Source organism: Ambystoma mexicanum, chromosome 4q, assembly GCF_040938575.1.
Source record: "Ambystoma mexicanum isolate Mex_15411 chromosome 4q, UKY_AmexF1_1, whole genome shotgun sequence".
NCBI lineage: Eukaryota > Metazoa > Chordata > Amphibia > Caudata > Ambystomatidae > Ambystoma > Ambystoma mexicanum.
This window is the reverse complement of record NC_090928.1, coordinates 476,420,867-476,441,916: the sequence shown is the minus strand read 5'-3', so window position 1 is coordinate 476,441,916 and position 21,050 is coordinate 476,420,867. Positions and strand designations below refer to the sequence as shown.

The 21,050-nt window shown below is 48.7% G+C and overlaps 1 protein-coding gene across 6 annotated transcripts in view; it reads left to right on the top strand.

Annotated features, from left to right (window-relative positions):
• The window catches only part of VRK2 (VRK serine/threonine kinase 2), a 711,103-nt gene that overhangs the window by 595,221 nt on the left and 94,832 nt on the right, over positions 1 to 21,050 (top strand). For all 6 annotated transcript variants that reach the window (XR_011268142.1, XM_069608045.1, XM_069608044.1 and 3 more), the window contains one exon: positions 1,092 to 1,258. Coding sequence is in view for 5 of the 6 variants with exons in the window: in XM_069608045.1 (XP_069464146.1) it covers positions 1,092 to 1,258 (167 nt within the window). In the remaining variant the exon portion in view is untranslated. The remainder of the gene's footprint in view (positions 1 to 1,091; positions 1,259 to 21,050) is intronic.

Genomic DNA, 21,050 nt, shown 5'->3' with positions numbered 1-21,050 from the left:
TTTAGAAGTTGCTAGGCCCTTCCCCATCACCTATTGCAGGATCTGGGATTTACTGAAATCATTGCAGAGCAAATGGCAGAGACTTTTGCAATAATTAAACCAGGGCAAAATCCCCCAGTAACACCTGACACACGTTTAAAGAGGCTATAAGGGGGACGTTTGTATTAATGAGGGCAGAGTTAGGTAGAGCCAGGAAGCGCAAGACGGAAGACTCGTCAAGGCAGTGAAGGAATTGGAAGCTTTGCATAGAAAGAACTGCTCTTGTGAGGTACTTCACAACCTGATGTCAGATGGCAGTTAAATGCAGTAGTGATAAAGACAGCTGAAAGGTCGATCCTGAATCTAAAACTGATTATTTACGGAAAAAAATCCAACCAGGCTGAAAAGCTGCTAGCTTATTACCCTAAGGCAAAAATTAATCAAACGCACATTAATCGCCTGACAAAGGAGGGGATTGTTTTTGGTAAGGTGTTAAATAGTAACGAAAATAGGTCTATCAAATGTTATACACTGTAGACAAAGCACCACAAGATGTGAGAGTCCTAGAATTGGGGCTTTTGTTACCTCATGCTTGATAAATCGCCACTAATTGTTCCCCGGATATTCAACTTGTACAAAAGAAATGGTAACAGCAATTTGGGATAGATTTGGTAAGCGAGGCCATAAGTATAGGCTTCCAAAAATGGCATAGGAGATGGGTTCTTCGGTGTATCTTCCAATTTACCAACTCTTTAATGTGATTAGACATGCTAGTAGGACTTCCAGTGTTCTGTGTCCTAAAATTAATGCTTCATGAATTAAGCATCCCCATCTAAATTAAGGCTTCCATTGTTTTAATACATTGGATAAGCTGCTGTTCTATGCTTTCGAACTCTGATGTTTTCTTCATGTGTGGGTCCCTTGTCATGCGTGGGACAAAACAAGTCACTTATTTAGTCGGGTACAACATCTGAACATTACAGCCCAGGCACATTTTTAAAACAAGATAGTGCAGACCCCAAACCCTTGCAACAAACATCAGGATGACATTGTGCCAGACCTAAATATATAGTTCACAGTATTTTTTCTGCGCTTTTCTCATTTCTCTATAGGTGAGATAGCTGAGTATTTGACCCATGTTTCTGAGCTTGCCTATGATGAAAAACCCAAATATGAAGTTTTCAAAAATATCCTTTTGGGAGGATTGGAATCAAGTGGTGCTGATGGAAAGTTCTCAAACGTGTCCTTTGCTGGATGCACATCTTATAAAGCTCTCAAAGTGAGTAGAACAACCCCTTGCTGTCTTCTGAGATGGTCTATTAGCGTTTTAAAGGGTTATGTGGTACTGTAAACAGATAGATGTTTGTATCCCCACTTCAAATGCTCTCAGACTTTCAATGCAGATTTCCGTGCACAAAACACTGTGGAGTCATGTTGCTCTTCACTTCATGGTGTTACTTCTGCAAAGGATGTATGGATGCTGAGACTGGGGGACGGGGGGGGGGGATCTTTACATTTATACGTGAAATTGACCTCAGTTGTGTATGCATAGTTTTCTGTTAGTTACCTCTGCTACTTGCTATTTTCGGCGTGAAATGATGTGCAATATTAACAGAGGCTCACCATTACTTTTACTCTTAAAATGGCTCTCAGCCATGTACCTTAATATGCATCCCTTTTTTAAAAAAAATCATTACAAAGCTACATTGTGATTAATTCACCGGTTTGTTACCTGGGGAGGAGGTCTGGAGGCCAGGGAGAGTCGCCTGCTCTGTGAAGCAACCTCTGCAGGTGGTGTACGTAGGATCCCCCAGTCCTTCCTTGGATTACACCAAAGGCCAGCCCTTCCAGGAGGGTGTTTAAAACCACCACAGGCTACTTTGTGGAAGGGAGAAATATGGTTGAAGGGAACTGAACACTATGAACCCCTTTGGCTCATGGCATGGCTTCCCTTTAACATGGTAAAACCCCTGAAAATGTTTGTCTCCGAATTCATCTCGGCAGCAGGAAAAGAAACCCAGCATGTGCACTCGCTTTCAGCTCAGGAACTGAGTGGTTGCAAATGGTCAGCAGTTGTTTCACTGACACCACCTTGAAGGTGAACTGTTTGACTGTTACGTTTTGAAAGCCACAACCACACTGAGATTTTGTGTGCCTGTGTGTTTCTACGAGAGAGCCAGGTTGTCATTGTTAACACCTTTTGTATCTTTAATTTTAATAGATATCGCAAGTCGACAGGTTTGTTTTGCTGTTTTCTTGCTGGATGTATGTGCCTATTGTATATTAGTACATTTATTGAGTATTATCACTTGTAATAGTGCACATATCACTCTTCTGTGTTCTCCAATCCTCCAAGAGCCCTCCAGCCTCTTTTCCTTTGCAGATGGGGAGCAGGTGCAAGTGGATCTTGGTCACCTGGCGCCTTCCCGGTTGCCGCTCTTTTTCCCCACTTAGCAAGTCCCGCCTGGTGCCTTACAGGTTGCTGCTCCTTTCCCTACTTAAGGAGCCCTCCATCCTCTTTTCTTTTGTAGATGTGGAGCTGGTGGATCTTGGTCACCTGGCCTAAGCCCCGCCCACCTGGCACCTTCCAGGTTGCCGCTCTTTTTTCCAATTTAGCAAGCCCCGCCCACCTAGTGCTGGTGCCTTCCTGGTTGCCACTCTTTTTTTCCCTACTTAAGGAGCCCTCCAGCCTCTTTTCCTTTGCAGATGGGGAACAGGTGCAAGTGGATCTTGGTCACCTGGCCTTAGCCCCGCCACCTGGCACCTTCCTGGTTGCTGCTCTTTTTCCCCACTTAGCAAGCCCCGCCCACCTGGTGCCTTCCTGGTTGCCGCTCTTTTCCCTACTTAAGGAGCCCCCCCAGCCTCTTTTCCTTTGCAGATGGGGAGCAGATGCAAGTGGATCTTGATCACCTGGCCTAAGCACCGCCCACCTTCTTAGCCCTGCCTCTTCCTTCCTGCTCTTAACTCTTAGATCAAGGGCGTCTGTCGCCCGGTCGTCCGAAGCAAAGGGCAGTCGAAGAAAAGGGCAATTTCTGTTTGGACCTGTTCGGACCAGGAGGATCCAGGGCTGGAACCCCTGCTCAGACAGCAAGTAAGCAAGCACCAACATGTGTTTACTCCCTCTGTACCCACAGGTCATCCCCACCCCTCTTGTCCCCCTGTAATATTCCCTCGTGCCCCCACACCTCTTCTCGCACACAAGTCTTGTCTGTTTTGCTTGATTCTTCTACCCTGCCCCCCCCCAGCATACTTCTGAGGGAGTCTGTCCTGATACATTGTGGTTTCACCATCACCATCTTGTGGCCAATGCTGGATTCGACTTTTATTGACCTCATTGATTCACGGTGCATCACCCTTTCTCATGGTGGCCCTGAATCGTGCTGTTCCCATCTTCCTCTTGAATCCAGGCTTGGAACATTGTGTTACTACTGACTTCTGCAATTGTATTCACTCTCCCCTCTTGCTTCTCCACTCTTTTTGACTGCTTACTCTCTGTTCTCTCCTCCTCTCCCTTTTCCCATCTCCTCCCCTGATCCCCTCCTCTTACTTTCCTCTATGCACTTACTTTATCAGAATTGTCCCTGGACCTAGTATGATGGCAACCTCCTCTGTCTCCCCCCTCTCCCCTTACTTGTTTTTTTCCTCCCCCCACCACCCCCTCCAGCACTATCTGAAATGTCATCAGGCCTAGTATGATAGTCTGTACAGTACAAAGAAGTCCTGGTTACCTTGCAATAAGTTATGATATATTAGACCCACACTGAAAATGTAACAGCCTTAGGATTACGTGAAGACTGATATGAAAAATTGCCAACCAGCAGCCAGAACAACATGTGATAAAATCCCACAGATATTCTACTTTTGCCTTGATAAAGAGCCTTCGAGGTTGAAACACGTGTCCGCTGACCACGTTCCTTCTAACCATATGTCCACATCTTGGACATTTAAAACCAAATGGGAAGACACAGCAACTTGCCTGAGATCCTCTTTATTTATAAGGGTCTAATATATCATATCTTATTGCAAGGTAACCAGGACTTCTTTGTACAAAATTTTCACAAGGGGCATTGGGTCTGCCCTTTCCTCCCTGCGACCTTGCAAAGAAGCACCAGAAAAAGAATTATGATTACACAGAGCTCAGCACAGGAGTGTTCAAATTCTAGAACCCACTCCCTGCTACCTAGTATGATAGTCGCTTGTTTTGTTCCACCCCTCCCTTTCTGCACCCCTCTCCCTCACCTTTTGGTTTCTCCGGCTCTTCCAGAAATGTCATCAGGCCTAGTACGGTAGTTGCCTGTCTGTTTCCATTTCCTTCTCACTCTCCCCCTCCCTTCCTTATCTATGTCTTAGCTCTTGCATCTGAAATGTTGTCAGGCCGAGTATCATAGTTAATTTCACCTCCTTACTGTTCATGGCCTTTAAGAATGTCATTGTATTTTCCCTTGTTCCCTCCCTTTCCTTGAAACGCTTTCAAACACAGTGTACAGGCGCAGTATATACACTATCATATACTATCATATCATAGTCATCCACACCCCTTACACTCACCAATTCTCCATCACAAACTACACTCCCAAAACAATTTCTTCTCCAATCTCGCACTCTTTCTGTATCTCGCATCAATCTCGTTCTATTGTCTTCTTCTCTACACTTTCTCCCAATCTGCTTCTCATTCCTTTTGTCCATCCGTTGCTTAAATTTCCGCTAGTCAGTCTCACTTACCCCCAGTTGCTGCCTCTCTGATGCTGTGCCCCCACTCTGGGTCCGGGCCGCCCTCCTCTCTGGCCCAATAACCTCTTCTCTCTGTCATGGCACTTCCTCTCTGGCCCATCGCACCCTCTCCCTTTTGTTTTTGCAAAACCAGCAGTTATTGGTCCTCATTATAAGTACTGTGCTGCCAGAAAAAATGGCAGTAATGCAGTGGTAACTCGTTTACACCTTGTTTTGTCACGTGAGTTTTCCCATTCAACCTTGAAGTAAATCAAACTACAAAATAATCAAATTCCGATACCCATGTGGTTTTATAATTATTGGCGTAAACTGAAGGGTGTTTGTAAATTCTATTGCCTACTTGGCAGATCAGTAATACCAATTTACCAGCATTGACCAGCAGCCCAGGCTAGGGCTAAACTTGACTCCGACTATGCTTCCTTTAGTATCCAAGATACACATTTTCGGTCTCTGAGAAGGTTAAAACATTAGGTGTCTAGCTGGAGCATCCAGATCCCATCCCTTGGGTCAGATGCACAGGTAGCATACTTAAAGAAAAACTGCCAGTACTATCAGAGACTACTTAGAAGTATTAGAGGGGTTCTGAGTGATAAAAATTGAACCACCAGGTTCCGGAATGGTGGTCAAGTTGGAAGCAGCTTAAGCCCTCAGCTCCTGGCCTCCTCCCTGAAGCCATTTACTGCTGATATGAATTCCAATAAAAAGATCCTGGAACCTGAAAATCCTACTTCAAAAAACAGAAACAGATTGCAGAAATGGATGAGGGGAATCCGAGTATTCAAGATTTGTACAAATTGATGCACCAGGTGGCCATGGACATGGTTGAAGTGAAGACTACTATGGCTGAATTAAATGTGAAAGTCACCCATTTGGATACAAGGGTAACAGATTTGGAAAAGAAGTCCTCTGAAATGGGGTCTGAAATGGCCAGAAGCTAGAGAGCCTACAACATTTTGAGGGCTGATGTCCAGAATGAGAAGGATCATCGCCTGGAGATGGACTTAAGATTGTGGGAGAGAAATCTTAGGCTTGTTGGCGTTGCAGAGCATTCAGACCCTAAAAATGAAAAACTGCTGCCATTGATTTTACGGATTTTTAAGGAATGCTATGGTGTGGTTTCTATTCTGGCAAGCGACATTGACCATGTCTATCGGATTGGTAAACTTCCTGGCCTGAAACCTAGACACATCCTGGTGTCTTTCACCCTGGCGAGGGTGAGGGAATCTTTATTAATTACTTCTAGGAGCAAGGACTCTGTCATCTTTAAAGGCAAGCCTGTTTTTGTGTTTCCCGATTACCTTAAAGAGGTGATGGAGGCGAGGAAGATGTTTAAAGGGGTAAAGGAGTGTGCCAAATCTCTACAGGTAAAGGCTTTTTTGAACAGATTTAACCATCCCACTTTGGTTTTGCCTGATGGCAATAGATCTACTTCAGATCCTCAGGAAGCCCTTTCTTGGTTGGGGGAGATTCGTGCACCTGACATTACTGACTGAACGTTTTTCTTGCTCCATTAATTGAATCATTTGTTACATTTGTTTTTTTTTATATATAGTTTATATTGGTTAAAATGGCACCCAGCAAGGATTTCAGTTACAGTTTCTTCATTTGTATTTGGAATACTCACATTGTTGGGTTTCGTAAGATGCATGCAGCATAATCCGCAGAGTAAAGCACCTTACTGTTGGCCTGGTCAGCTGACTTGTTTTGGATGCGCCGTACTGATTGGCCACGTTGGTGCCCGGTGACTGCTTACGCTACGTGGCTTGTGTCTCCCTTTGGCAGCTGCACCGCTCTCGCTAGCTCTGAGTGGAAGGTAACAGCTGCGTAATCACTAGTGGACCACGACGGGTTACTAGACTGTGTGCATCGCTGATCTGTTCACAACAGTCTGAGTCTCTGTGACTTCTGAGATTGACGCGTGGGCTGCAGACACCATTCCCACCGGCGAGTCATGCACGATGTAGCTCTACCTATGCTGCTGTGACTTGATCCGCTGAGGTGCCTTGGAGTGTGTAGATTTTATGTTGCAGAATCTCCAGAGAATCTAGGGTGCGGGGGGCGGGCAGCGTCTGGATTCAACATTGTCAACATGGGTGACCACGGGTCTCCGGGAAGGCTCGCTGCCCCCCTCCCCTTCCGCCGCTATTTCTGGTGCATTTTATTACCTGCTAAGCCGACGGACACTCCGCTCTGGGATTTGGAGGCCTTGCTAATTGCCAGATTGTTAACTTGGTTGGCAGTGGGTTGGCTGGTACACCTTTTTTCAGAGCAGGTCATTTGGAAGCACACCAGCCGGTGAGATTAAGCATTCAAGCTTGGGGACGGTGGCCTGCAGCAATTGGAATTTTGTCACCTTCGCCTATGCTTGTTCAAATAAAGCTATTGTGACTCACTTGAGTGAAGATGCCAGCCAAGGTTACGAACTGCCCGGGGGAGATTGTCCTTGCTGAGAATAGTTGACGTTTGGGATTCACAAATGAATCAATCGACTATGCATGCTGCCATCAGTTAGTTGATAAGGTTGTGGTGTCTGCAGGGTAGTTTTTGTATTAATGCACGCAGCTTTCTTTTTGATGAGAACATGTATGGGTCTGTATGTACATTCTATTTATGTGGAGGTTCCATTTCTGCATTCATGCATGCTGGGTTTTTTTTATCTTCCTTTCTGCATGTTCTAACTGTACAATTTGTCTACGCCATTTGAAATTGTTTTTTTCATCTGTCTGCATGTTACAATGTTGTTCATCCTGCTGATGCTGTTATTACTTGGGCTATTAGAAATATGGCCTCTATTTATTTTTATGGTGCGCACACTTTTGATGTTCACCTTAATATTGGGTTCTTGGATGAATGTGAAGTGGGAAGCATGCTGCTCTTTTGGTTCTTCTGAGTGAGATACATTAGCGGTTGTGGTGTATGGTTGTTGCTGAGTATGGTTGTTGCTCTGTGCTTGGCTTGGAGACTCGTTGTTGGATTCATTACATGGAGATTCCTTGGGTTTGGGAGGGGTCCCAGGGGTATTGGTTGGTCTTTCTTTGCTTCTTCAACATTGGCGTCCTTTTTCTGTTTCAGGGGGTGTGGGATTTTTTTTTTTTTATGTTTTTTGTTCTTGATTCTTTTTCCAGACCTCTTGGATTTTTTACCATGTCTGCCGCTGGGAGATCTCAGCTTTTGATTTCTTCCTGGAATGTCAATGGGCTAAATAACCCTGTCAAAAGACGGAATATTTTGAACAGTTTAATGGATATGCACTGTGATGTTTATTTTTAACAGGAGACTCGCCTTTTGATGTGAGATGTTGGCGTGTTACATAGGAAATGTTTGGGTGGTGTTGTTGCTTCTTGCTATTCCTCTAAGAGCAGGGGTGTTGCGATTTTGATACGTAAAGGCTCAACAATTAGGGTCCTGAAGTCTAACTGCGATCGGGAAGGCAGGGTTGTGGCCCTTTTGTTGGAAATTCAAGGTGCTCGTTATGTATTGTGTAATGTTTACGCTCCCTCTGTGGACGATGGTTCCTTCTTTGGGGGTGTATCACAGCTGGTATTTGGCTTAAACTCCCCCAATGTCATTTTTGGTGGCAACTTCAACCTGGTTGTTGATCCTCAGATGGACTGTACTGGATGTAATCGCAGACAGAGGGATTTTCATTATTGCTCATTTCGATCTTTGGTTAAGGATTTTGACCTGACAGATTGTTGGAGGATACAACTTCTCCAGCATGGGGTCTGGCATGGATTCACATGCTCATGAATATTCCCCGTCGTCAGGCTGGGAATCCTCGGTAAAGAAAAAACCAGTATCAGTTTCGTTTCTGATCTGTCTTTCGTAGTAGTAACCAATCACTGGTCTCTGCATCATACTGACCACAGCCAATGACTGCCCTCTACCTAAGCACCGCCTCTGGCAGCCATCTTCAGATTTTTACCGCACGTTCATGTGTTGGGATCCTCGTGCTATTGCTCTCGAGCGTTAGTGCTATTTTTTCACGTTTTTTGCTCAAAAACTTCGTTTTTTCGGTCAAAAGAGCCTCAAGCTCCACCGACTCTCCATGCGATCAACGGGGACCCATGTCGGATTCGTCTGCGCCCCTCAAGGGTGAAGATTTCATCAAGCTACGCTTTTGGAGGACTCCAGAAGCTTCTCAGGCCCGGACATGGCCCAGGAGAAGGGAAGCTCGACGCCCGGAAAGCTGTTCAGGGTCTGCCCTGGATGCCAGCTGCAGAACGTCTTTAAGGAGGACGAACACTCCTTTTGTCTCTACTGCTTACATGAGGACAAGACGCACGTGGAGAAGGACTGTGCGTTTTGCGGCAATATGACGGAGCGGACCATGAAGGACCGCCATCAACGTCTCGCCAACTGGCTGGAAGGGAAGAGCCCGTCAGGCGAGAAGAAGAGGAAGATATCCGAGCAGTCTTCTAAGACCTTTGAGGACGCCCCGGCGACGGGGGTCCAACACAAGGCCAAGCACCGCGAGTCCGCTGGCACCGGGAGCGCCGAACGGTCGGGCTCTACAGGCGCCAGGCAGGGCGCTCCCTCCCCGGCACCTTCAGCCACAAGCCAATGCTCTGGGTTGGGTAAGAGGAAGGGCGAGCACCCGGCAAAGCTCCTGGAGAGGCCCCGGTCGAGCTCGAAGGCCCCATCGGAGGGGGAGCGAGGCAGTGTCCCCCCCTCAAGGATTAGGCGGTGAGCGCACGTAAGGTGGTGAAGGCCTTAATCCATCCGGCCAAGCCCTCTATCGATACTGTCGGGGCGGCCCTGGCTCAGCCTGTGGAGGCTACACCAGTGGTGCCACCTCGGAGGGAGTCCTCTTTTGTGCCCATCGATAGGACCCCTGTGAAATCCCCGGCGGGGAAGAAAAAGGGGGGCAGGGCGTCGTCGTAGATTCGGCTTCAACCTCGGAGGAAGAGCTGATCTAGGTCTTAAGCCACGGCCTTGGCGTGGAAGAAGACCGGCCCGTCGGGATGGATCCCGACGCTGGTGACGACGACATCGTCGAGGGTGCCGACGGGGCCCCTGATTGCCCATCGGATTCCCCTCTGCCAGCGCCGCAAGACAACTCGGCGGCCATTTTGTTTGCTATACAGTCCTTATGCTCAGAGATAAGGACGAGACTGCCATTGCCGACGGAGGAACCTCTCCCGTCGGGGGATCCTGAGCCGGGACCTTCTGGTGTTCCCCCGCCCAAGAAAAGAAGGATTCACCCTCCACCTCATTTTCAGCCGTCGCGCACCGTCCAGCCCTCCTCCCCGTCCACCCGAGGGGATGATACGGGGACTGACACGGCAGCGACGGGTACGGACGACGAGGTATACGACGAGGATCTACCGTCATCACCTCCCACCAGGGCTTCTCCGCCCGACGAGATTGGTTCGTTCCACTCCATGATCGCCAGGGCATCCGAGCTTTTCCAACTCTGCCTTGAGGAGAAGAAAAAGGAAGGATTCCTTTATCAACGGCGCGAGGCCAAGAGGAAGACGGTCCTCGCGGTGCCTCTACTGGACGACATTTGGGATGAGGGCCTCGCCCTCCTCAAGAACCCTTCCACTACGCCAGCTAGAAGAGACCGGTACGAGAAGAAGTACCGGGTCCCGGACGCGGCCCCCCTGTGCCTCCGGGCGCAGCCTACCCCGGACTCCGTCGTCTCTGCGGCAGCCAGAAAGAAAGCGGGGGGGGGTGCGGCCTCCACATCGACTTCCCCACCGGAGGGCGAGCGAAAGAAATTGGACTCTATGGCTGCTGGACTTCCTACCGGACGACAAGAGGGCGGAGGCCCTGGAGATCCTACAGGAAGGTTAGGTGGCGTCGGACCACGCCATCACTATTGCGACAGACATCGCCGACACTGGGTTTCGCCAGTTTGGCAACGGCGTGTGCCTTAGGCGGCGTGGATGGCTCAAGGCTACGGACTTCCGTCAAGACGCACAGACCAGAGTCCTGGACATGCCGTTCGATGGGAACAACCTGTTTGGGAAAACAGTGGATGATTCCCTTCAGGCCATTAAAGCGGACACTGAGACGGCCCGGTTTCTCCACCTACCGTCAAGCGGCCCGCTCGTCGTCTCAGGAGGCCTACAGAGGACGAGGCAAGTCTGGCGGACCCCGCCGTCGTCGCCAAGGAGGTCAAGGCGGCAAAGGCTCGTCGAAACAGGATTGAACCGACCGTGGAGTCGGGCCCCCACCGATGCACCCCGGTGGGAGGCCGGCTGGCGAGCTTCGTCAGCGTGTGGGAGTCCATCTCCACTGACCGTTGGGTGCTGGACACCTTAGCCGGGGCCAGGTGCTCGAGTTTCAAAGAAGGTGCCCGCGCGTCCCCCCGTGGCCAGGAAAGAGCTTCACGTCCCTCAGCTTCTCCTGGAGGTAAGGGCGATGCTCAGGAAGGGCGCCATCGAACTCGTCCCAAAGAGGCTTCGGGGCTCCGGAGTTTACTCGAGATACTTCCTCGTGAAGAAGAAGACGGGAGGATGGCGCCCCATCCTAGACCTGCGACGTCTGAACAAATTCATCAAGGCGCAGAAGTTTCGGATGGTCACCCTCCAGCACGTCCTGGGTCAGCTGGAGGAAGGAGACTTCCTGTCGTCGTTGGATTTGGAGGATGCCTACTTCCATATTCCCATCCTAAAGGGGCACCGAAAATTCCTCAGGTTTGTGGTCCAAGGGCGTCACTACCAGTTCAAAGCCCTCCCCTTCGGACTACGGTCGGCTCCCAGGGTATTCACCAAGTGCCTTGCACCGGTGGCGGCGCAGCTGCGCCGCGAGGGGATCCACGTCTACCCCTACCTGGACGACTGGCTCATCCGAGCCAAGACGAGGGAGCTCGCCGTGGAGCACACGGCAAGGACCGTCCAACTTCTCACGGACCTGGGATTCTCCGTGAACTACGCCAAGTCCCACCTGGTACCCGCGCAAAACGCACTGTTTCTGGGAGCGAAGGAGGACCAGGTCCATCCTGGGCAAGGTACAGCGGATGTTGGCTTCCGATGCGGCCAAGGTGAGGTCCATCAAGTCCCTCCTCGGAATGATGTCTTCTTGCATCTACCTCATTCCCATGTGCAGGCTCCGGATGCGCCCGTTGCAGGAGTTCCTGGACGCGCGCTGGATCCAAACGACGGGCGGCTTCGAGGAGAGGATCACACTCGACGAGAGTTTCCGCCGAGCTGTCCGGTGGTGGGGCACCCGCGCGCATCTGACGGCGGGCATGGACTTCCAGACCCCAGACCACCAGGAGACAGTGACCACGGATGCCTCCCTGGAAGGGTGGGGAGCGCACACCGAAAATCTGCACGCGAGAGGCCTCTGGCTCCCGACGGAGAAGTCCCTCCATATCAACGTCCTGGAGCTCCGTGCAGTGTTCTGGGCCCTCAGGTCCTTCCTTCCGTCCCTCAAGGGCAAGGTGGTGAGGATCTTCAACGACAACACCACCACCATGTTTTACATCAGGAAACAGGGCGGAACCAGGTCCCCAGCACTGTCCAAGGAGGCGCAGGACCTGTGGCCCAAAGGATGTTTCTGGTGCCGTTTCATCTGGCAGGAATAAAAAACACCATCGCCGACTCACTCAGCAGGGAGCTGCACTCGTGCCACGAGTGGGAACTACGGCAGGATCTAGTGGATCGCCTCTTCCGACGGTGGGGCACACCCCAGATCGACCTGTTCGCGACGGCGACAAACTCCAAGTGCCAGAGGTTCGCCAGCAGGTTTCCCCAGGCGAGGAGCATGGGCGATGCTTTCTCGTTCCCCTGGGAGGGCCTGTTCCTCTACGCGTTCCCTCCTTTGCCACTGCTAATCCGGCTTGTCAACCAGCTCAAGAGGTCATGGTGCAGGATGATCCTCGTCGCACCTGCGTGGCCGAGGCAGATATGGTTACCGGACCTTCTGGACTTGTCAGCGTCCCCGCCAATCAAGCTGCCGGTGGACGCGGATCTACTCTCCAGGGAAGGAGGCGCCATCCTCCACCACGACCCGAAATCGCTGAACTTGCAGGCCTGGCTCCTGCAGCGCTAGAGTTTGGAGGATATGACATACCGGCCGACTGCAGAGAGGTTCTTGCAAAGGCCAGGGCGTCCTCGACTCTTAAATGCTACGGACACAAATGGAAGAGGTTCTCTGTCTGGTGCCACGCACAGAAGATTAACCCTCTACGGATTACGGCTCCTCAGGTACTGCCGTACCTGCGGACGCTGGCCAAAGCTGGTCTGGCACACGCGTCCATCAAGATTCATCTTGCTGCGATCTCCCGATACACCAGAACCACGGGGCGGACGTCCTTGTGGTCTCATCGTCTGGTGAAAGAGTTCATGAAGGGACTGTTCAGATCGTTCCCGCCGGTGAAGGCTCCGGCCCCGGCGTGGGAGCTCAACGTGGTGCTGACCAAGCTCATGGGACCTCCGTTCGTGCCTCTGCACTCGGCCCCGTTGAAGTTTCTGTCGTGAAAAACAGCGTTTCTTGTGGCCATCACCTCCGCACGACGGGTGGGAGAGATCCAGGCCCTTTCCTGCAAGGCCCCGTACTTGACTTTTCACGACACGAGGGTAGTGCTCACGACGCACCCCTCCTTCATGCCCAAGGTGCCGTCGGACTTCCATCTCAACGAACCCTTGGTGTTGCCTGTATTCTTCCCGTCGCCTTCGTCGCCGGCTGAGAGGACTTTGCACTCGCTGGATGTGGCTAGAGCGCTGAAGTTCTACGTGGACCGCACGAAGTGTTTTCGGAAGACGTCACAACTCTTTGTGAACTTTGGACCTGTCAATCAGGGGAAGGCTCTCTCGAAGGCTTCCATTTCCAGATGGCTCTCCGGCTGTATCATGTACTGTCATCGGTTGGCAAACCGATCGCTGCCTGGCCGTCCGAGAGCCCATTCCACCAGAGCGATCGCAGCTACCACGGTGTTCCTTTCTGGTGTGCCCCTGCTGGACATATGTAGGGCTGCTACGTGGAGGTCGACGCACACCTTCACGAAATTCTACTGCGTCGATCGAGATTCCAGGGAGGAGTCCAGGGTCGGCCAAGCAGTGCTGCGCAACCTGTTCGCCTAAGGTGAGCCTGGTGAGGAGGTAAGATGCTTAATGTTGAGTTTGATGTGATGCTTAATGTTGAGCCTTTGCCACCTCCCGTGGTTGTGCATGTGTGTACTGCTATGTATTCTTTATTCATGAGCATGTGAATCCATGCCAGACCCCATGCTGGAGAAGGAACAAGTTACTTACCTGTAACTGTTGTTCTCCAGCATGGGTCTGGCATGGATTCACATGCGAACCCTCCCGCCTACCCCTCTGCGGCTCTTCACTTGGTCATACTGCCACTTCACGTGCTTCCAAATCTGAAGATGGCTGCCAGAGGCGGTGCTTAGGTAGAGGGCAGTCATTGGCTGTGGTCAGTATGACGCAGAGACCAGTGATTGGTTACTACTACGAAAGACAGATCAGAAACGAAACTGATACTGGTTTTTTCTTTACCGAGGATTCCCAGCCTGACGACGGGGAATATTCATGAGCATGTGAATCCATGCCAGACCCATGCTGGAGAACAACAGTTACAGGTAAGTAACTTGTTCCATCCGGACTCTAAGGAGTTTACGTTTTTCTCTGGTTCTCACAATTGTTACTCGAGAATTGATATGTTTTTTACGGCAGGTGGGGCGAGTACCAATCTTCTGAGTAGTCAGATTGGCTGCATTGCGGTCACGGACCATGTATCAATTTTCTTGAATTTATCTTTGGTGTTTGAATGCTGTAGAACATTTCAGTGGAGGATGAACACCTCCATTCTTCATGATGTGTCCGTTTTAGATAAAATCAGAATGGAGGCGGAGTGCTTTGTGAAAGAGAATTGTTCTGGAGAGCTTAGTTGTAGTGTTACCTGGGAGGTGTTCAAGTGCACGATGAGGGGTGTTGTTTTGGGCTTGTCTTGTGGAAGGAGAAAAAGGTTGGAGAAGGAACGATTGGAGACTGAATTACACATTGCCGAGGTTATGAATAGTTTGGTGCGTGATCCGGGTGATGATGTCAAGAGAAAGGAATTGAAGAAACTGAAAAAGGATTTGAATGCTGTTCTGGGTGCTAGGGCTGAAAGAGATTTGTTTAGGATCAGATCTTCCTACTTTGAAAAGGGAGAAAAATGTGATAGGTGGCATGCCTACAGGTTGCGACAGCAGGCTTCGGACAGGGCCATTACGTCTATTAAGGATAAGAATGGTGTGGTCACTTTTGATCCGCGTGCAATTAATACTGCTTTCAGAGATTTCTACAAGACTCTATACGAGAGGGAATCTGGTGCTTTAAGTCTTGATTGCTTCTTTGATGGTTTGGCTGTCCCTAAAATTTCGGATGAGGAGATGATTGGTTTGAGCCAACCAGTGAATTTGTATGGGATTAAGGTGGCCGTTTCCTTTCTGAATTCTGGGAGAACGCCGGGACCTGATGGCTTACCGGGCAAATTCTACAAGGTTCTCCCAGAACCAGCGTTGGGCCTTTTGAGGGATATGTATGTTGAGTCTAAGGAAATTGGTTTTCTTCCGGAGTCCACCAATCATGCCACTATTTCCGTTTTTCTGAAAAAAGGGAAGGACAGTCTCTTACCTTCCAGCTATCGTCCGATAAGTTTGGTGAACACAGACAACAAGATTCTGGCCAAAATTCTTGCTCTACGCATTGGGGATGTGATTCAACGGCTTATTCATGCGGATCAATCTGGCTTTATTAAAAATCGTAGGACTCTTAGCAACATTCGTATTCTTTTGCTGACTATGTCTCAGGCCCGGACTTTGGATGAGGATGTGGCTGCGATTTCGCTCGATGCTGAGAAAGCATTTGATCGTGTGGATTGGCGTTATATGTTTGCGGTGTTGAGAGCTATGAATTTGGGAGATGAATATATTTCCTGGGTTTCACTTCTGTATGCTCGTCCCACGGCGACTGTGGGAACAAATGGTTTGGTATCTGATGGTTTCAGTCTATGGAGAGGTACTAGACAGGTGTTACTTTTTGTCCTAGCCATTGAACCACTTGCTGTAATCTTGCGGGGTGAGTTGAATTTGAAAGGTGTGTCCTACCATGGAGTTGAACAGAAATTGTGGTTTTATGTGGATGACCTTTTATTGGTCCTTTGGGATCTGCCGACTTCTTTGCCGGCACTAATGGACATCCTGGATCATTTTCATGAGGTGGCTGGCTATAAGGTTAACTGGTCGAAGTCAGAGATTTTACCGATCACAAACAGATGTGATAGATCTATGGTGGCGGGTTATGGTTTTCAGTGGTGTCTTTGCAAGTTGAAATACTTTGGCTGACCCCGGAAATAAATGATATGCAGGAGGTGAACTTGAGTGAGGTTTGTCGTGAGATGAGGTCTTCTACGCAGCGCTGGTCAGCGTTGCGGCTGTCGTTATGGGGCAAGGTGAACGCCCTGAAGATGGTTGCAGCACCCAAAATCAATTATGTCTTAAGTATGCTCCCCTTAAAGATCAATACATGTCACTGGAAATTGATTGATACAACTCTTCAATCCTTCCTCTGGGATGGGAAACCACCAAAATTGAAACCATGGAAATTGCAGTTACCCGTGGAGAGGGGCGGGTTGGGGGGTCCCCAATTTTAGGGCTTATCATCTTGACTTCTCTTGCCGATGTTTGCTTCCGTTTTTGGCTGATTCTCTGTCTGCTTGGGCGGTGGCAAGCTCTTTTGGTCCTCTTGCCCCGCGTGCTTTGCTTACGACAACTGGTGGATGTGGTGGGAAATCTTGTTTAACTGGCTTTCTGAGGGATTTGTGGAGAGACCGTCATGATATGTGTGGCGTGGCTGCTTTGAAATCTCCTTTGGCTTCGATTTGGCTTAATAAGGCGTTCACAGAAGGTGGCAGGCCGATACTGTGGCCTAAATGGTTTATGGGAGGGGTTCACTGGATTGGTGATATCTTCAGAGATGGGAAATGGATTGATTTTGCTGTGCTGTGTTCAACTTTCACTATTGAGAATCCTTCGGTTGTGGACTTTAGGAAATTGAAAATATACATTGGTGAGGTGGAGGAGAATCAATCTTTGGAATTTGAGTTTTTTTACAGAGGGCTGTCAGTCTATTGCAAGCAAGATCTATCGCCAGTTGGTTGCTAATTTCAAAGACAACTCACATCTGCTTGATGAATGGAGTAGGAGGCTGGGATACAAACTCACCACAGATTCGTGGATAGAGATTTGTGCGAACGTGAAGTTATGTTCGATTAATTTGAGTGAGCGCTCCAGGCAAATAAAAATTCTCAACAGGGTTTACTGGTGCCCGGAGAGGCTCATGAAAAGGGGTATGTCTGACTCGGCCATGTGCTGGTGTTGTGATGTGGAGGTGGGTACTCTTGAACATTTGATGTGGGATTGTGCTTGCATGAGAGATTTTTGGCAGGAGGTGCGCAAAGTGTGCTTGCAGATCTTGGGTCGTGGTGTTGATTTGGACTTCAAAACGATGGTTTTGGGAAGCAGTCTCTTGCTTGATGGATTATCCATTTCTTAAAAAAAGTTCTTATTTCAGGGTGCATCGGTTGCTAACATGTTGATTCTGAGGGGATGTAAGTCCCGGGTCCTGCCTGATTAGAGTGTTTGGATCGATGAGATGGCCTCCTTGGCGTCTGTTGAAAAATGGATTTATAGACGACAGGGGAAACTAAGATTACATGCTAAGGTCAGGGAGGTGTTTTTGAATTTTTTGTAGTGAGATATGTTGTCCCCCCTTTTTTTTCTCTCTTTCCCTCTCTTCTTCTTTTTTTCCCCTTTCCCGTTAGCTGGTTTCAATTTTGAGGTTGCTATGTAGCTGCTTGATGTATTTATTTGATTTATTTCCTGATGTACATTTTGTTGGTGAAAATGTAAATAAAGAATTAAAAAAAAAAAGGGAACCACCATTGCTAGAGCCACAATCCTCTCTAGACTAGATTATGGCAATGCCCTACTGGTCGGAGCTAACAAGAGCTACATCACGCAATGCCAGACCATTCAAAATAACGCGATGAGAACCATCAGAATGAAAACAAGAACACAACACATCACTGAGGATAGGAAGCCTCTCCACTGGCTAGCTTTAGATGACCGTCTTACCTTTAAAGCAATTACCATTGTACATCACTGCCTCTATAGTTCTGCTACAGCATATTTGAAAGAACAAATAACCATATACGAACCTGGTCGGTCCCTGAGATCTGAAGCTCAAGGGCTGGTGAAAATCATACGGGCAAAAAAAGCAAATGGAATTGGACGCTCCTTAGCAACAAAATCGGCAACAAAGTAGCATGAACTCCCTAACTGTCTAAGATTAGAATCCAACTATTGGACATTCAGGAAGAAATTGATAACACTTCTGTTTAAATAAATGATTAGCCCACTGTGATAATGAATCGGCTGTCCCGTTCTTCTCGGTTGTCTGTGTCTCTATGTTCGCACCCCGATGCCTGCGGGCCCTGGCGCGCAATAAATAAATATATAAATAAAAAAATAAATTGATCTTTAGGTCCAGGGAGTTTAGGAATATGGTGTAGGCCGTGATAAGCATTTGTAAGGCACAAGGAGTGCTTGCTAAACACACAGGATCACCAGCGTACACCAAAGCCGGCAAGAAACAGTTTCCAGTTTTAGGGACATCAGCACCAATTTACTGGAGGGTGTCGAGAAGGCCATTGATGTATAATGAAAAAAGAAGTAGGGCAAGTTCACACCCATGTTGCACTCCAAGATTTGGTGGAACATCTTCAGTCTAATTGCCATTTAGCTTGATTTTGACACATGCTGAGTTCCTTGGTGGATATGAATCAATATATCTAGTCTAGCAAACTCGTTGGGCACTTCATGAACTCCAGCATCCACCATCATTTAGCTCAATTTACTTTATTGAAGGTGGTGCTGAGGTCCATGGATGGCAAGTAAATTGGCTCTTGTTTGCTGTATAGCAAGTTAGCTAGAACTAGATGTAAATTGATTGTTTGCTCACTTGTGCCTAGTCACTGGCGGAAGCCGAGCTGAATGTTAGTCAGGATGTTATTATCCAGGACCCAAGACTCGAGTTTGGCCAGCATCACTGGCCCCAAAGATTTTAAAATACGAATTCAAGAGTGATATAGGCCTGTAGGCCCCTGGTTTTTCTCTTATGCCTTTCTTAATAATTAGTTATATAATAGCATTCTTCCAAGAATCTTGGAAATTCTGTTCCCTAACAATAGCATTATAGAGCGCATATAGCTGTTAGATGTATACTTTTTCCCTCCTTTCGCTATTTGCTTAGATTTTTCCTTCACCGAGTTGCCCCTCTCTTATAGGACATCCCCTAATCCCTTCCAATGTTAACAATGTTGAAACCTATTTGTAGTTTGAGTGATCTGTGCGAGCCACCAGTAACTGCAATATTTTATTTTTTCTTCATTTTTAAAAATTGTTCAAATCTTTTCATTGAAATTTCACACAGGATACAATACATGCAATGTAAGTGCAAATAGCAAGATTTTGATGCTAGATGTCCTGTATCCCTTTGTTTTTACGGCCATGCCTCCACGCCCAAACTGAACGAAAAACAAAACAGAACATATAACATAGCAAAACATTGTCTGGGCAGTTCTGCAAGGATCAACTAGTCAAGGGGCTTCAAGGTCAGGTACTATTCACAAGAATCACAATAGTCTCATCAGCCCTCGTCAAGGGATACAGGCCATAGGTTATATACTGCGGGAGCATACATTGTCGATTTTGCGCAGTATATATTCCATATCAGATTCATCCCACGTGTCCCTGTGTTACTTATGTTCAATGATTTGATGTACACAGACTTGTGGCACTTTGAAGTACTAACATGGGAGCAATGGATATTAAATGTAGATGTACTTTTCGAGCAATTCCCACATCTGATCTGCTCGGGGGGACCCACGGCAGTTCCTACATGCACGTAGCTCAAATGAGCACCAACGTGACACCCGGCCCTCCACAATTGCGGGTTTGTGAACAAATGGACTTCTGTTTGACCAAAATGGCTTCCGGGATGTAAATAGCCTGATGTGTAGTAACTTCCTACCCGAGGTGTTATCGTGCCAATCCACTACATCTAACCCAAATAATATGGACATCAGTGAGAACGGGAGTGGAGCCCTGAGTGTGCGAAATCCTAGAGAATACCATCCCCCAAAACTGCTGTATCTTTGGGCAAAACCAAAACAAGTGTCCCATTGTCTCGAGTTGTCCGCATCTCCTCCAAAACACAGAGGTGCCGTCAACAGTTTCAATGCATAGAGCTTGACTGGGGTGTAATAAATGCGATGGATCGGTTTATATTGAATTTCCCTGTTTGTAAGATTGCATGAGACTTCATTAATCACTGAAAAGAACAACTATTTTGAATGGATTGTGTTCTCCCAATGTATTCCACATTTTTGACATGTAATGTCCACATCTGTGCACTTCGGAAACCTTTTCAGCAGAGGGCGTCCTGCATCGATGTCGGGTCGATGTCCCTCGAAGGCCTCCGTCGAGGGCGACGTCACCGGATGTTATAAATAGGACGCACAGCGCCCATAGCCTCATTTCTTTGAACGTGTTGCTTCGTGAAACTCGGCGCGCCTCGTGTGTTCATCGTTACAATGTCTTTCTCTTCGACCCCTCCCTCTCCGCGGTCTGGCTTCAAGACCTGCCGGGACTGCAAGTCAAAAATGTCGCTCACCGCCCCGCACCGCATTTGTTTGTGGTGCCTGGGTGAGTCGCACGACACTGACGACTGCTCGAAATGCCAGTCGCTGACTGCCAAGGCCTTGCGGGAGCAGACTCGAGGGTTGACTCTCTGCGTCGTAAGGAGTCCCAGAGATCTCAGTTCCGGAGTGGTTCCTGCCACTCTTCTTCATCGTCCCTGCACTCTAGGAAGTGCCGTCACCGGTCGCCTTCCACGTCCTCCTCGGAGGATGGTGCCTCCAGGAAGGTAGCGTGCCTGACGAAGTCCTCGACTCCAGAGGAATGGGCTGCGTTTAAAGAACAAATGTTAACAGGTTTTCAGTCGCTGGGCACGAGTCCAGTCGTGCCTTTTAACTAAGCCAGCCAGGATCGGTCTTGTACCGTGGCTTGCACGCCTTCGGGCTCGGGTACACGACACAACTCGCATCGGGAGCCTTCGAGGCCCCGTACGGACAAGGATTCAAAAAGTCGCAAGAGACGTGCTTCTAGGTCTTGGTCCTCGTCTCCAGCAAGACCGCAGCAACCTATTGAGGGCTTGGGGCCGGCGTCGACTCGGTCGGCGCAGTGTCTGTCCAACTCGGACGTTGATGCTTTGCTGTTTTATCAGCCCATGGCACCATCGGTACTTCTGTCGACGCCGAAGACTTCGGCGCTCCCG